Below are 15,345 nucleotides of genomic sequence, written 5' to 3' on the forward strand. Positions count from 1 at the left end.
AGGTACTTCCCTAACAATTAAATCCCACAAATTATGGTGCTGCCAGTGTGATCCTTCACTATCAGCCAAGAATAAAAAAATGGAGGTTATTCACCTGTAACTGAAGGTTTTTCAAGACATGCGGTCCCTGTCTGTATTCCACACATGGGTATGCATGCACATGCACCTCATGCAAGAAAATCTTGCAAAGTCTGTTTGGTCTATGCCAGCACCTTGGATCTCCTTGTACTTCACACCAAGGGGCACAAGGGGAGGTATGGACCAACCACCCCTCCAGTGCTTTCTCTACCATAAACCCAGTTGTGTCCAAAGCAGAGGGGAAGGAGGACAAGTAGTGGCATCTGGATCCACAAAACTCAAACCTCCAGTGACAGGTAAGTAACCTCCATTTCTTCTTTTAGTGCTGGTCTCTATGTGTATTCCACACATGGGTGACTGGCAAGCAGCAGTCAAATAGAAAGGGGGTGTGAGATGCACGCTGTATAGATGTCTGTAGAACTGCAATTCCAAAGCCTGCATCAGCAGAAGAGGCTTGTACCAAGGCATAATGCTTCAAGAAAGTGTGGACAGAACTCCAGGTTGCTGCCTTACAAATGTCCAGCAGAAGGACTTCTCAGAGAGATGCTACTGAGGTTGCCTATGCTTTAGTGGAAAGGGCCCTCACCCATCGGTGGGAGGGAGATGCGCCAACTGATAGCAAAGGAGGATACAGGCAGAAATCCACTTACAGTCTCTGAGCAGATATCGCTTGTCCCCAAGCTCACTCTGCTATAGCAACAATCTAGGTGATTTTCTAAATTATTTCACTGTTGGCAGGTAGAATGGCAATGCTCATCTGAGGTCAAGAAAACAGTCTTCTTTGCTCGTTGGAGGCATGAGGCAAAGAATGCCAGTGAAGTGATTTATGTAGAACTCAGAAATTACCTGCAGGATGAATTTGGATGGAAGCAAAGAGGTACCTTCTGTTTATGAAATTTAGGCATATGGCAGGTCTACCATGATGACTCTTTAGATCACTCTCTCTCCTGGGTAATGTAATGGTGATCAGGAAAGCAACCTTCACAGAAGGTGCAACATTGAGCACATGGCCAGCGGTTTGAAAGATGGCCTGTTAAGTGCTTAAAGTACAAGAATAAGGTCCCACTATGGCGCTGGCTTCACTATTGGGGGGAAAATCCTAGTCAGACCCTTTAGGCATTTGGTTATTACTGAGTGAGTAAAAATAGAATAGCCATCTACTGGCAGATGGAGTATACTGATTGCTACTAGCTGGACGCGCAGAAAACAAACAGAAAGATCCATCTTAACAGCGATGAGGTAGTCTAAAATAGCAAAATACCTGCCAGCCCTGATTATAATTGGTTCTATTGCTCCCTGTGATGGGGTAGACAAGGACCAGAGGCCCCCTGCTGGAGGCCTCAAGGTCCTGCCACACCCACTCCCAGAAAGAAGTAGAAAAGAAGTCCTCCAAGCAGCCTAGAGTGGTTGCAGGGGAAGCAGCCAATTATGGGCCAGAAGGGTTATATAAAAGGAAGCAGCAGAGGCAGAGCAGTCAGTAGCTACCTGGAGCTCAAAGAGGGAGGAGGACTGGGTGTCTGGCTGGCTGGAAAAACAGCAGTACCATGGACAGGACAGGCAGACTGAGCCCAGAACCTAGCCAGACCAGGTGAGGGTAATGTGATGGTCCCTCCTGATCTGGCTGAAGACTGAGCCATGGAGGGCTGCTGAAAGGACACCAACTGAGGGTACCAAGATGGGCCCCTGTTGAGCTGTTAAAGACAGCAGTTTCTCCAGGAAGGAAGCCTTGGTGCTATGGCCCCACCCCAGGGCCATGAGAAAGAACTACACACTACATAGCCTGGAAAGGGGGATAGTATGTGACTCGGTCAGAGGGCTGTGTCACTGAAGACCCACTGAAAGAACAATTGGCGAAAGAGGGCGTTCACGAGAGGTGTGTCACCATGTTATAAGACTTGAAAGAAAAGCAGGCTCACACCCAACCAGAAAGAGGGCGCCTGCGAGAGGTGGGTGATGCCCCATTCAAACTGAGTGATTGCAGGCATGTATTGGTCAGAGAGAGAACACGTCAACCCTGTTACACAACCACATAGAGAAACACCTTCATTTGGTCAGGTAACATTTCCTGCTGTGATTACGAGGTAGCTTGAATGGCCTCCTAATATGAATATTCTAGGTCTGATGCCAATCCAAATACCAAGCATGAGGTCAAGAGAGTTCAGTTTGGGATATCTGAAACTGCCAGTCTCCTGAATCAGCAGGTTCAGGAAGGACTAAATACTCATGGGTTGACATTCATAGGCAGTCCAGAAACCAAAACTATCTGGGCCAGTTGGATGTGAGCCGGATGACTTGTGCTTTGTCATGACGAATCTTCCATAGAACCTTAGGTGGTAATTGGATGAGAGGTAAGTCAGGACTGTAGATGGGCATCGCTCACAGAATCCTGATACTGTGCTGCTCTGGAACAATATATGTTGAACTTCTTGTTCATCTGGGTGGTGAACAGGTCCCAAGATGGTGTCCCCAAATAAGTGAAGGTGATGTTCATCACTGAATTGTGTAACTTCCACATGTGATCAGTGGCCAAATGGCTACTGAGACTGTCCACCAGCAAGTTCTGAGCACCTGGAAAGTAAATTGCAGTCTTCAAACTTGGTGCTTCTATCACAAGCTTTAGAGCAGAGACTCTATCAGATAAATCCTTAAGACCCACTGTCTCTGGTTTCTCATGAAGGTAAGAGGCACTTTCACAAACATAAAAACAGATCCTCTTCTAAGTCTGTCCAGGAGAAGGGATCCTTCTCTGATTCCTTCTGGGTCAGGTGAGTCTTTGCATGCAGGTACCAAAAGCTTAGGTCTGCCTGAGCCTCCCGTATGTGAAGGGAAAGTTTGCAGAAGCAAAGCTCCAATGGAAGCAGCCCCAGTGCAGACCATGACTTCTAGCAAGCCAAAGGACCAACTTCTGCCAGGACAGACCAAGAGCTCCGACAGGACACTATCTCTTTGCAACAGTACCGATATGGTCCCATAAGGACCCTCCAACCACTAAGTCTGGCACAGCATCAGATCCAGCAGAACCGTCAATCGGGATCCCTTGTACTCAGGAACAATGGAGACAAACTATTCTGGAAGATATGTTTGCCCTCCTCGTTCAGGCCCAGTCCTTCTGAGGGACACTTTGACCCCAGAAGAGGACATCACCCTAAGGAGTTATGGGCTTCTTATGGAGCTGCATAGCAAATCAGGTTTGAGGAAATTGGGATGAGGTACACAACTACTAGAGAAGCAAAAGCAATGCAGGTTAGACTGATGGATGCTGGAGAAAGGGCATGCAAGGTAACAATTATGCATTAAATTTCCTGACATACATGGTGTTTAGGAGCATCACAAGAGACAGTCACCACTTTTGGCTCCTCCCTACTATCTGCAAAAGTAATAGAGCACTGTAATATGTATTCCACATATATGTAATCTGGAAACCCCAATATCCTATCAGAATTTGAATGTTTACTTTTGAGGGGGAAGGTGGCAGAAGGATTGAGGCAGGAAGTACTTTGGTTCAGTGCGCCCCCCAGTTACATTGCTTGATGTCTGTGTTCTAGCTAACGTGGAAGGTTATAGTTTTGTTCTATGTGTTTCCCCATGAACCTAGGGCCCCAGAACTCTTCGTGGTGGATGCCAGATGAGGCTGAGTAAAGCTGCTTCACTGTGAGACACCCTCACTTGAAAGACAGTTATGGTTATAGTGAAAAAGAGTGGATAGGTTCCTCAAAGCCGCCCACCTTTCTTCTTTGCTCTTATACTTGCCCCTAACAGATACAGTTGTAGGAATAGCTCCCAGGTATTGGACTATAGGCTCAAGCAGCAATCTGCCTCGTATCTTCCCTGTCCCTCACAAACACTCAACTCAGCTGTAAGCACATATTGTGGTCTCAAAGAACATGTCCTCTGCTCCACCTGTCCATGAATATGATGTAAAAACAGGAGCAAGCAAGAAAAAAAAAGAAGATGAAAATACATGAAAAAGGAAAAGAAAAAAAACTTTTAAAAAAATATGAGGGGGGAAGGAAAGAGAGAGAAAATGGACAGGGGGGAAAAAGGTTGGTAGCAACTAAGTCAGGGACCTCCACAAAGGGACAAAGTGATGCCATCCCTATCTGCCAATACACTGAAAGGAGTGGAAGGGGAATTAATAAAAAAAAGGTTTGTTTTAAAGAGAAGTAATAGAATCATGACAAAATTCACTGCCTGAGAATGCTACAAGATCCTTACCATCAGACTCCTTCACCTCTTCTACAAAGGGAAAAGATGTTCCCCAAATTACATTTCCCATATTGGGGAAAACTACAAAACTGCATCAAAAAGGAGGCATCGACTGCTGCTCAATAAATTCTAATTACACTCAAGTTCCTTGCAGATCAGTGCAGTTTTGTTTACATTAACAGTTTAGCAGTCTATGACCTTTACTAAGAGATTTGAGTTGTCTTCCCCAGGGAGGCATATTTAGCAAACTACCTAACCTTATAAAATGAAGAGAATGGTCTAAATAGGTCCTAAATAGCTTTCAAATAAAAAATTCTAATTGAAACAACATACTTCAAATAGCAATGAATTCTTATTAATAAATACAGCAAGAATTATGTTTTCTCTCAGTAGCTGGAAGGATTCAACATGTTAAATAAAAGCTGTTTTAACAACACATAAGAGAGCAACCTGGAAAAGCCATAAGCAGTAGAAGGATTGAGAGGCAGGAAGGATCAGTCTCTCCCATACCAAATATGCCAATTTCTGGATCAGAACAAGCTATGTTCAGACGTCAAGTTATATCTTTCTGAAACAGAGGTTAAAACTGAAGCACTAACTGACCACTACACTTGCACTGTTATAATTCACTTACCTATTTTGTTTGACCACAGGAATGTCAGCACCTTTAGGAACCAGCTCTTTTACTTCTGTAGTACCAAAATTTTCCACAGTGATCTGTTTAAAAGTAAAATGCAGAGTACACTTTATTTACTGTTCCAAAAGACTCTTTCCCTCAACTCAGCCATGGGCAGTGTTTCACACTCAGCTTAACATTAAAATACCAGCTGAATGCAAAATTCTAGTAGGACAGCAGCTGATGCTTTTGATAATATATATTCTGCTATAGGCAATCCCAATGAATGACTAAAGCTATATATAAAATACTTTAAACAAAAATTCAAAAACTTACTGTAAAGTTGAGACAAAATGTCTCCTCTATATCATCTTCTGGATAGTCCAGTAACTGCTGCATACTTCTGCAAAATAATGTATTTACTCTTCATCTCAATGCATTGAAAAATTAACATTGATTAAGTCTTCTAAGTATTTTGTCAGTTCTATATCTTTCTACAGTTACCTTCTTTGGCTTTCTCATTTAGATAACTAACATTTAGAAATGCAAAGTTAGGAACTATCCGCTGATTCATGTTTCATTTAAGTTGTAATGCAGCACAAACTTATTGAACATTTTCTTATTTTTCCTTCATTTCTAAGAGCCATTAATTCCTTCCAATTGTCTACTTTAGAAACAAGGCGAGAAGGTTCTTATTTTGGAGTTGGAAAGGAGCAAGAGGGCCCAGAATGGGAAAAGAGGGAGGGTATTGAGAGAAGGAGAACGAAGGCAGCCTGATCCACCATCTCAGTTCCTGAAATGTGTGCATCAATTCTGTTTAAGGAGTAAGTGAAAAGTCTATAGAAGGAAAATATTTAGTAACAAAAAGCCCAGTTCTACAAAAAGTCTCTCACTGACTTCAGTGGGAGCTCAGAGAACTCAACATTTCAGAAAATCCGTTCAAGCTTGATTTAAGAAACTTAATATAGATTTAAAACAGCGAGTGTCCTGTGGCACCTTAAAGACTAACAAATTTATTTGGGCCTAAGCAGACAAAGTGGGTTTCTGCCCACGAAAGCTTAGGCCCAAATAAATTTGTTAGTCTTTAAGGTGCCATAGGACACTTGCCGTTTTGCTAAAAACAGACTAACATGGCTACCCCTCTGGAACTCAATATAGATTTAGGAACTTAACTTCAGAGCCCCCTTTTTAAATTTTGGCAATGGAATTTATATTGTTGAATCTGATTCCTCATTTTGCTATAAACTTATATGCTACTACATTTCTTAAACTATTATTTTCTCTAACTCTTCTTCATCCCTAGCAGTCTAGCTTTAGAATTAGGCTTGGTCTACACTGCCAGCAAAATTCGGCAGCAGTCAACGGGAGATAAGCAAGCTATGTAGAGTAGCTTGCTTATCTCTGTAGCTTGCTTATCTCCCGTCGACTTCCTAACTTATACTTACCGCAGCATCTCCGCTACGCTGCACCGATGGGAAATGCCCTCCCGTCGACAGTCTTAATCTTTTTGCGAGGATGGATTAATGCCGTCAACTTCCAGATCAATTGAGTGGGTCTCCACGGCCGCTCAATCGATCCTGAAGAATGAATCCGGCGGCACCAACGGTGCCACCATCAATATAGACATACCCTTAGACATGACACAAGAGACTGCACTTACTCCTTTGGTTGATGGAAGATGACAGAACTGCAGCCCAAAACATATCTTAATTTCCCTTAATTGCCTTGCACGTTGAACAGAGGTGGATGGGAACATGGGACACTACAGGTCTGAGCCATTGGGGAAAATGTGTAATAGCTCATCAAGCACTCCTTTTCCCTAAAAGCATATGATTTGGCAATGGATCAAAAAGGTCTATTCTATTTTTGTTTAATGAAGATGGGGGCAATATACAGACAAAAGTTAAAAATAGTTTTCTCTGAATTTTCTGGTTTCAAATAAAATAAGCAGAAATATTCCAAAAATTGATAAACTATATATTCTCAGCAAACGAAAAAAAGTTCAAATTCATAACATGTACTTGTTTTTGAAATAAGAAAAACAATGTGTCCTCATTAGAAACTAAAGAGATTGCCTAAGACTGAGATTATGTTCGAAGTAAGAAGAGTTATATTTATAATACACATCTGAACCTAAGAATTTTAAAATGTGGGGATATCAAGTTCCAAACTGGAAAGAATTCTTAATCCCAAAACTAAGTACCTGAAAGTAAGACTTTACAAAATAGTAGTGTAAATCCAAATTCAACTTTTAGGCTAACTGTATAATTCTAGTCTGAACTTTTTGTCTACTTATTAAGATATTATTTATTCATTTCCTTGCACATTATAAGGAAACTATATAGTGCATTTAATAAAAAAGATGATACACTGGTTACCTTGTCATTCAATTTATAGCAGCTCACCTGCCAACATCAGGCATTAACTCTTTTAAGTCATCTAGGGAAGGCTTCTTATTCAATAGCTTCTTATACAAAGCCAAGGGGAAATGAAGGTCTACAATAGTAAAATTATATATTGCTAGCCCACAGACAACACCAATCAAATGGAACAAATCACTGTCTTCAAAGGTCTATAAAGAACAGAAAATAGAAGAGTTAAAACATGTGTTTAACTTAAAAAAAAGAAAAAAATGTACAACACATTCAGGTTTTTATTAGGTTTATATTCTATTTCATTTCAATTTCCTATAAATAAAAATATATTTCACAGATATTGTTAAAACTGGTATATTTTTAACCAGTTGAAAGACTGAAATCCAAGGAGAGTATGTTTGTTTCACTCGGCACTCTATGTTTCTGGGGGGATCTTGCAGAGTCAAATGTGTTTAACTAGTCCAATAGAACAGTGCTGATATCTTTTGTTAATGGATTAATATTTGATTACTCAATCCTTTGAAAATAGGGTCATAATATAAAATTATCACTTACAAAATATAAGCTGTGTCCGTTACTGATCTTTCTAGACTCTACATAGTTTCTCAACCTGTGGTACGCATACCCCTGGGGGTACGCAAGACACAGGCAGGGGGGTACCCGGAGAAAAATAGAATGAAGAGGAGACGGGTGGCAGCTGCTGACTTCTGGGGAAGCCAGGCAGCAGCAGCCCGCTTCCCACCCAGCCCCAGCTCCCAGCTGGGAGGTGGGCGGCAGCCAGTACAGTCCCAGGAAACCAGGGTGCAGCCACCCGCTTCCTGGCAGGTCCCAGCTGGGAGGCAGGTGGCAGCCACCCACTTTTGGGGAAGGCACACAGCAGCCGCCCACTTCCTGCCAGGTCCCAGCACCAAACTGGGAGGTGGGTGGCAACCCCCCGCTCCCTGACCGGTTGCAGCTCCCAACTGGAAAGCAAGCAGCAGCCCCCCGCTTCCTGCCCAGTCACAGCTCCCAGCTGGAAGGCAGGCAGCAGCTGCTAGCTTCTGAGGGAGGTGGGCAGCAGCCCCCTGCTTCCTGCCGGGTCCCAGCTCCCAGGTGGGAGCCCAGTGGCAGCCTCCTGCATCTTGTGAGCTGGGCTTGCAGCTGGATGGCAGCCATCCGCACCCTGGCTCCAAGCCAAGGGACAGCCTCCTGCGCCCTGGCTTGAAGATGGGCAGCAGCTGCCTGCCCACATCCCTGGGTCCCAGCCGGCACGGAAGCCTCCTCTGCCTCAGCTCGGATTAGGTGGGTCACCCACATCCTGGGCTGGCAGCCAGGCAGCAACCGCCTGCAACTTGCCCAGGTGGCAGCCCCCTTCCCTGGCTCAAAGCCAGTGCCCAGAAAACTTGTCAATTTCACTGCTCTAGCTGAGCAATGAAATTGACAACCCCAGATTTCACTAGTTACCCTCTTTTCCTGTCTCTCTCTCTCTCCTCCACCTTCCCAGTCTCACCCCTTTCTCCTTTCAAATCTATAGCAAAAAATTTGGTGCAGCGCTTTATATTCCCCAGAATTGGCATGCTGCTCAAAGCCTCCTAGCCCAGGTACATACTTGAGTTGCGCACCCCTGGTGTAAAGGTGGCAACCCTACCCACACTAGATCTGACATCTGTCATATCACAGTCTTATATACTCAGCCCTTCCGCCAACATATGGCTCACATTAGTCTGTAAGTATAAAATCACATGGAAAATTGAGTGTTGGGGTACTTATTAAAATTTTCAGAAATTAGGGGGTAGTTGCTACTTAAAAGGTTGAGAAACACTGCTCTAGACCCATTATCAAAATGCAGCTGTTCTGATCCTGGTGTGACTGCATCTCAACTTTTATATCCAAAAACTGAGTCAACGAACTGGTGGACATTTGAAAATTTAGACTAATTACTTGCTCAAAGTCACACACAGTTAAATAACAGAAGGAACAGAAACCTGTCTCTTGATTCCAAGCCAATGATCTGTTCACTGTCTACAAAAGATCCATACACTTGTCCACATAAAGGAAAGGAATCTGTCAAACATGCTGTTGCCTATTTTTCTCTGTTCTCTTGCTATGTGGAGTTTCATTATTTGTTATTTGTAACACCTTACTTTCCCTGGCATTTTTGGTTGCTATGTGTGTCATGGTTATGCGGGGTCTGGTATGGAAATTAGTGGGGAATGGGAGAATCTTAGCAGAACATGTGACAAAGAGGGGAGTTTTAATCCAATAGTGTGAATCTCCTTTGCGGCCTTTTTACTCACATTGCCTCTATAAATATTTCCTTAGAAATCTAGTACAGTCCAGTAAGTCATTCAGTATCGCTGTGAGGATTCATTCATTGCACAGTGAAGTATACCTTGTCAGAGAACCAGATGAGCCTGGACTCTTCGTAGTACCTAAACATTCCATACTTGGGATCCAGCAACTCTCTCATGATGAGCAAGAAAAATTCTTTGCGAACACCTCCTGCATCAACAGCTTCTTCCCCTACAAAAATAACCTGAAATGGGCACTTCAGTTAGCATAGAATATAAAAAGGAAATGCAAAACAAACAACATTTAATCTAAAAATATACTAAATTTGTTAAAGTATAACATACTAAAATTATGATCTGATTAAATGCTAATGTTAGATAAAGGGAATTTAAGCAGTATAAACTGGCTATACCTTGAGTGGTTTCTTGTAATCTACATTCTTCGTTTTCCTTAGAACTTCCATAGCATCTCCTACAATATTGTCTCTGCGTACTACTAATATTAGACAAGGATTGACAGACTCAAATACAGGGAGAAAAATAGATGAGAAATTCTGTCTGTGAGCCTGGTCAACAGCCATCTGGGAAAAAACAAGTAAAAGCCTTAGTAATAGTAATAATTAACACTGTACACATGAAAAAGCCAACATTTAAGAACATCTATCAATTTATTTATTTAGCATCCACAGCTGGGAGCTACAATTTTCAGTTTAGCACACGTTACAAACCTTAGCAAATATGCTTCATTCTAGCACCAACCAATTCAACAGTATTGTTCAACATTTCTATAAGTCTTAAAATACTGCTTTTAACTTTTTTGTATTACAGAAACAAAGCTGAAACACACACTAAAACCCATCCAGATCTGTTGAAAACAACTGGCAAATGGAAGTTGAGGAAGTAAATATTAATGTGGAATAAATAAGCATTAAGAAGTGGTTTCAGAGAATAAAATTTGTTCATGTTTTCCTTTTAGCTATTTTCTTTATATCTTTTGAGTTGTATTTTCTTCCACTGCCTTAAAACGTTTTTACTTACTTTCCTTCTCCCCACATGAAAGATTATATTAAACAAAATATTATCATGAGTATTCGGATTATGGCACTGAGTTTCAAAAAGCTTGCCTAGTATCTACTAAAAGATATAATTAACACAATCTATTCTGTAAATGGAAACAGGCATAGAATGAACATTTTCCTTGAATTTTCCTTTATTTTTCTGTTCATTTAACAATTACTGGTTTTTGAGCATCAATGCTGAATACAAGCTTTGAAAACACAAAATTGTATTTATTAACTTATTGTGATTACAGGAATTGGTATTTTTCAGCAGAAGTGCATATCATGCAAACACAGCACCTCTTTCCCATCTATCTTCAGCTTCAAGACATAGGCTCTTATCTCTATAAACAGGCAATATAAAAATGGGCATGTGGAGAAGAGGAGCACGTCAGGTAGAGTCAGGGTGTTTGGAACTATTATTTCAGTTATTTGCTTTTAGTTTTCCTTCAGTCACTCTGTCCCCTTTATACATGTGATTTACATAATTCAGAACTCCTTTATCACAGCTGTGAAGAAGTTACTCACCTTGTACAGTAATGATGGTTCTTCAAGAGGTGTCCCCCTATGAGTACTCCACTGTAGGTGTGTCTGCATTCCTGCGCTGATGATCAGAGTACTTTGGTAGCAGTACTGTCTGTCTGTCCCACCCATGCATGCGCTGCTCCCTGCCTGTCATGAGGCTAGCCAGCGTGCACAGGCAATCCTTCCTCAGTTCCTTTTCTATCAGAGTCAACTGCTAGAACTCTGAAGTAGAGGGAAGGAGGGTGGGTCATGGAGCACCCCTAGGGACACACATCTCAAAGAACCATCACTGTTGCACAAGGTAAGTAACAACTTCTTCAAGTAGTGTCCCTATGGGTGCTCTACAGTAGGTGACTCCCAAGCAGTGCCCACCACTGGAGACTGGGACTTTGGAGTCAAGCCTGATATGGATGATAGTACAATGGCACTGAATTTGGCGTCTGCAGACACAATCCCCAGGATGGCATAGTGTTCTGTGAAGGTTTGTGCAAATGCCCAGGTAACTACTCTGCAGATTTCTGATATAGGAATACCCTTGGAAAAGGCAATGGAGTATGAGACTGACCTCAAAGAATGCATGAATATTGAAGATGAGGTCGTTAAATTATGCAACTGGTAACAGTGCTTAGACAGCCTGAAACCCACTTGGAGAAGTCTCTGAACTGAAATTGCTGTATCTTTTGACTCATCTGCAACAGAGAGGAAGAGTCTTGGAGATTTCCTGAAGGCTCTCATCACTTCAAGCGTACGGAGGATGGGTTTCCTATTACCTGATGGGGTTTGGGATAAAAGTTGGATGTTAAATAAGCTGATTTATATGAAATGCAGAAGTCACCTTGGGAGTGAACTTTGGATGTAGTCTGAATGTGACCTTGTCAGGAAAGAACAATGTGAAAGGGGGATGTGCCATAAGAGCTGCTATTTCCCCAATCCTTCTTGCAGAGGTGATGGCGATGAGGAATTCCATCTTCATGGAGAGGTGAGTTAATGAACAAGTGGCCATGGTTCAAATGGAGGTCTAGTCAGACCTTTTTATTCTACTTTAGGTCCCACTGAGGAATGGGAAATCTGGGCTGTAGGAAAAGGTTCACTATGCCTTTGAGAAACCCCTTCGTAGTTGGATGTGAGAAGCATCCTTCTACATGCTCTTGGAAGGTTGCAATTGCTGCTAGATGAACTTTCAGCAAACTGATAGAGAGTCCTGATTCCTTGAGAGTCAACAGGTAGTTTAGGATAACTGGTGGGGTGGATGTATTAGGAATGATACTCTGGGCTGGCACCAGATCAGAAATCTCTTCCATTTCTGTAGATAGGTACAGCAAGTAGCTCCTTCCCTACTGTGCAATAACACTTCTTGCACCTGTTCAGAGCAAGATGTCTCTAACATGCTGAACCATGAAGGAGCTAGGCTTTGAGCCGTAGAATCTACAAATTGGGATGGAGAGTACGTCTCTCATTCTGCGATAGGTAAAGAGTGATTGAAACAGTCGTCAGTGGACACAGTGGCAATTGTGACGGGTAAGGGTATGTCGTCTGTCTAGGCCAGGTGGGAGCAATTAGTATGATGTTTGCTCTTTTTTCACTTTCAACAGGATTTTAGCATCAGAGGGAATGAGGGAGAAGGTGTAAAGAAGGACCTTGTCCCATAGAAGGAGAGCATCTCCCATGGAGTGGCGTCCAATCCCTACTCTGGAGCAGTACCGTGGACATTTCTTGTTCTGGTAGGTAGTGAATAGGTCTATTATTGGTGTCCCCCACTGTATTCCCAGCAAATAGACAGCTCATATTAGAATATTGTGGGAGATGCACCAATTCCATACTTTTAGTGCTTCTATGCATACAGTGACACCTGCACCTCCATGACTGTTTATGTAATACATGCAGGCTATACTGTCTATCGTGACCCTGGTTTGCATGTCTTTGATCAGCATAAGAAAGTGAGCGTACGTGTTTCTGACCACTCTGAGTTTGATCAGGTTGATGTGGAGGCATGTTTCTGCTGGAGACCATTTGCCCTCTATTGTGCACCCCATCCTATGAGGGATGCATCGGTGGTCAGGAGTAGAGATGGGGAAGACTGAACGAACTGGATTCCCATACAGACATTTACAGTGTTTTTCCACCTGTCCAAAGATCGCTTGACCCTGGTGGGCATTGATAGTGGTTTGCTTATGTTGTCTCTGTTCACACTGTAAACCGCACCAAATCATGCTTGGAGGCATCTCATGCATAGTCTGCCATAAGCAACAACCGATGCACCCACAGCCATATGTCCCAGGAGCTGGAGGCAATGTCTGGCTGAAATTTGGGGGCTGGATTGTATTGTCTGTGTCAGCAAAGAGAGACTGAGAAACCTGTCATGTGGGAGGAGCACGTTCACCTGAATGGAGTCAAGGTTGGCTCCTATGAAGGCTCTGTACCAGTGTTAAAATTGACTTTTGTTCATTGATCTGTACGCCCAGATTCTGAAACGGGTCCAGTGTGATCTCAGTGACTCATTGGGCCTCTGTGAAGGACCATGCCCTGAGAAAGCAGTGATCCAGGTAAGGATAAATCATGATGCCTTGAGAGCATAAGTGAGCCACCACTACCAAGAGGACCTTGGAGAAGGGCGAGGCAGTGGCTGAACGAGGGTACTTCCTTGGCTGTTGATAGAAGTAATGGAAGGCCTGTTGCTGTTGGCGCTGCCAGGGGGCCCAGTACAGCCACTGCAGTGGGAAAAGGCCTGGTGGTTGATCCAACAGTTGTCCAGACCAGGAAGGCTGTGGATCAGAGGGGTGGTCTGCCCAGTATCCATAGTGGCACTGGGCTCCATATAATCAGTAAGAAGGGCATTGGGAAGCTAGGTCCTCTTGTTCACTTCCTGATTCCAATGATGAAAAGGGCAATGCTTGGTAGGAGGTCATCAGTGAGCCAAGAGCTCCAGGAGAACTCGATACTGGGACCCCAATGCTGAGCAGAGGAGAATCTGGTGCGTCAGTTACCAAAAGATCTGTCATGCACTGGAAATGTCGGCGTGGAGGGCATTGATACCGAGAGGCTTGTACTAACAGTGTCAGAGATGCGGACCTGATAGCAGGGATTGTCAGTGCCTGGTGTATTGTCGGTGGTACCGATATTGATGACCATTCCGACGGAGCCTTCCCTGGGGCGGATCTTCTATATTTCTATGTGCCCCAGATACCAGATTTAGATAGCTTCAGTGCCATCAGAGGAGACTGGAACTGAGGAGGGAGTGCTTGGGCATGGTGGCTAGCTTTGTGGCAGGTAAGGAGTAGTGAATGTATGGGCAGGACAGACTAATACCAAAGTTCTCTGATCAGCAGCGCAGGGACACAGACACACCTACTGTGGAGCACCCATAGGGACACTATTCACAGAATTGCAATTGTTGAACATAGCAATAGTTCATCACTTCAGAACTACTGGCTCACGTTTCAGTGTTGCTCAGATAGAAACAAAAGAAGGAACAAGGATGTCCAATGCATAACTGACATGATTAGGTAAGCATAGCTCATGCTTAGAGATATAAACCGTTATATTTATGAATTAGTGTTATCCATATGAAGGCAAAACTGAAATAATTAAAAATAGCAAGTATGTAATTTGATGGCAGCAAACAGGGAAAGAACCAACGATGATTAATATTAAAAATGAAATCTCTAAATTGCAACAATTTTTCCAGAATAAGAAATTCAGTCCCACCTTCCCACAAAGGTCCATTTAAAACTATTTTCAAGCCTCAGCGTTCTCCCACTGCATTACAGATGTAGGTAAGACCATACCTATTACAATTTGAGATAAGTAATCAGTTGGCAGGTAAACAAGTACCACCTAGCTAGTGAAAAGAGAAATTGCTACACTAACAATTTACACGGATTACCAAATTATACGATTTCAACTAGATTCAAAACATTAAAATGGGAGAGAAAAATAAAATATCCCAAATTTATATCATGCAAGTTAATTGTACAAAAATAGGAAGAAAAAAACTAGACTGCAAACCACTAGACAGATTTTAATCCTTTTTGAATATTTTTTAGAACTGTAATGTTTGGAAGGAGTGAAATAATATTTTACCTGCATTTGCAAGACAGCATCTGTTTGCAAGAGTGTAGTCTTTGCCTGAGCATCAAACACAAAAGGGTATGTGCAAATTGTAACTGGAATATCTGTTAGCTAGAACCAAAAAGTAAAATATTAGTGCACAGAGTTAT

The 15,345-nt window shown here is 42.6% G+C and overlaps 1 protein-coding gene across 7 annotated transcripts in view; it reads right to left on the reverse strand.

Annotated features, from left to right (window-relative positions):
* HERC4 (HECT and RLD domain containing E3 ubiquitin protein ligase 4) overlaps positions 1-15,345 on the reverse strand; it is a 96,474-nt gene that overhangs the window by 17,608 nt on the left and 63,521 nt on the right. For 6 of the 7 annotated variants that reach the window (XR_010920659.1, XR_010920658.1, XM_067552612.1 and 3 more), the window contains exons 17-22: positions 15,209-15,307; positions 9,959-10,126; positions 9,647-9,790; positions 7,306-7,472; positions 5,237-5,303; positions 4,919-5,001 (exon numbers count right to left, since the gene is read on the reverse strand). Coding sequence is in view for 5 of the 7 variants with exons in the window: in XM_067552612.1 (XP_067408713.1) it covers positions 4,919-5,001; positions 5,237-5,303; positions 7,306-7,472; positions 9,647-9,790; positions 9,959-10,126; positions 15,209-15,307 (728 nt within the window). In the remaining 2 variants the exon portion in view is untranslated. Of the gene's footprint in view, positions 1-4,918; positions 5,002-5,236; positions 5,304-7,278; positions 7,473-9,646; positions 9,791-9,958; positions 10,127-15,208; positions 15,308-15,345 lie in introns of those variants that run through there. The other variant, XM_067552614.1, reaches the window with a different exon arrangement.

This window comes from Emydura macquarii, unplaced genomic scaffold, assembly GCF_026122565.2.
Source record: "Emydura macquarii macquarii isolate MOO-44397 ecotype Brisbane River unplaced genomic scaffold, CSIRO-AGI_Emac_v2 contig_1390, whole genome shotgun sequence".
NCBI lineage: Eukaryota > Metazoa > Chordata > Testudines > Chelidae > Emydura > Emydura macquarii.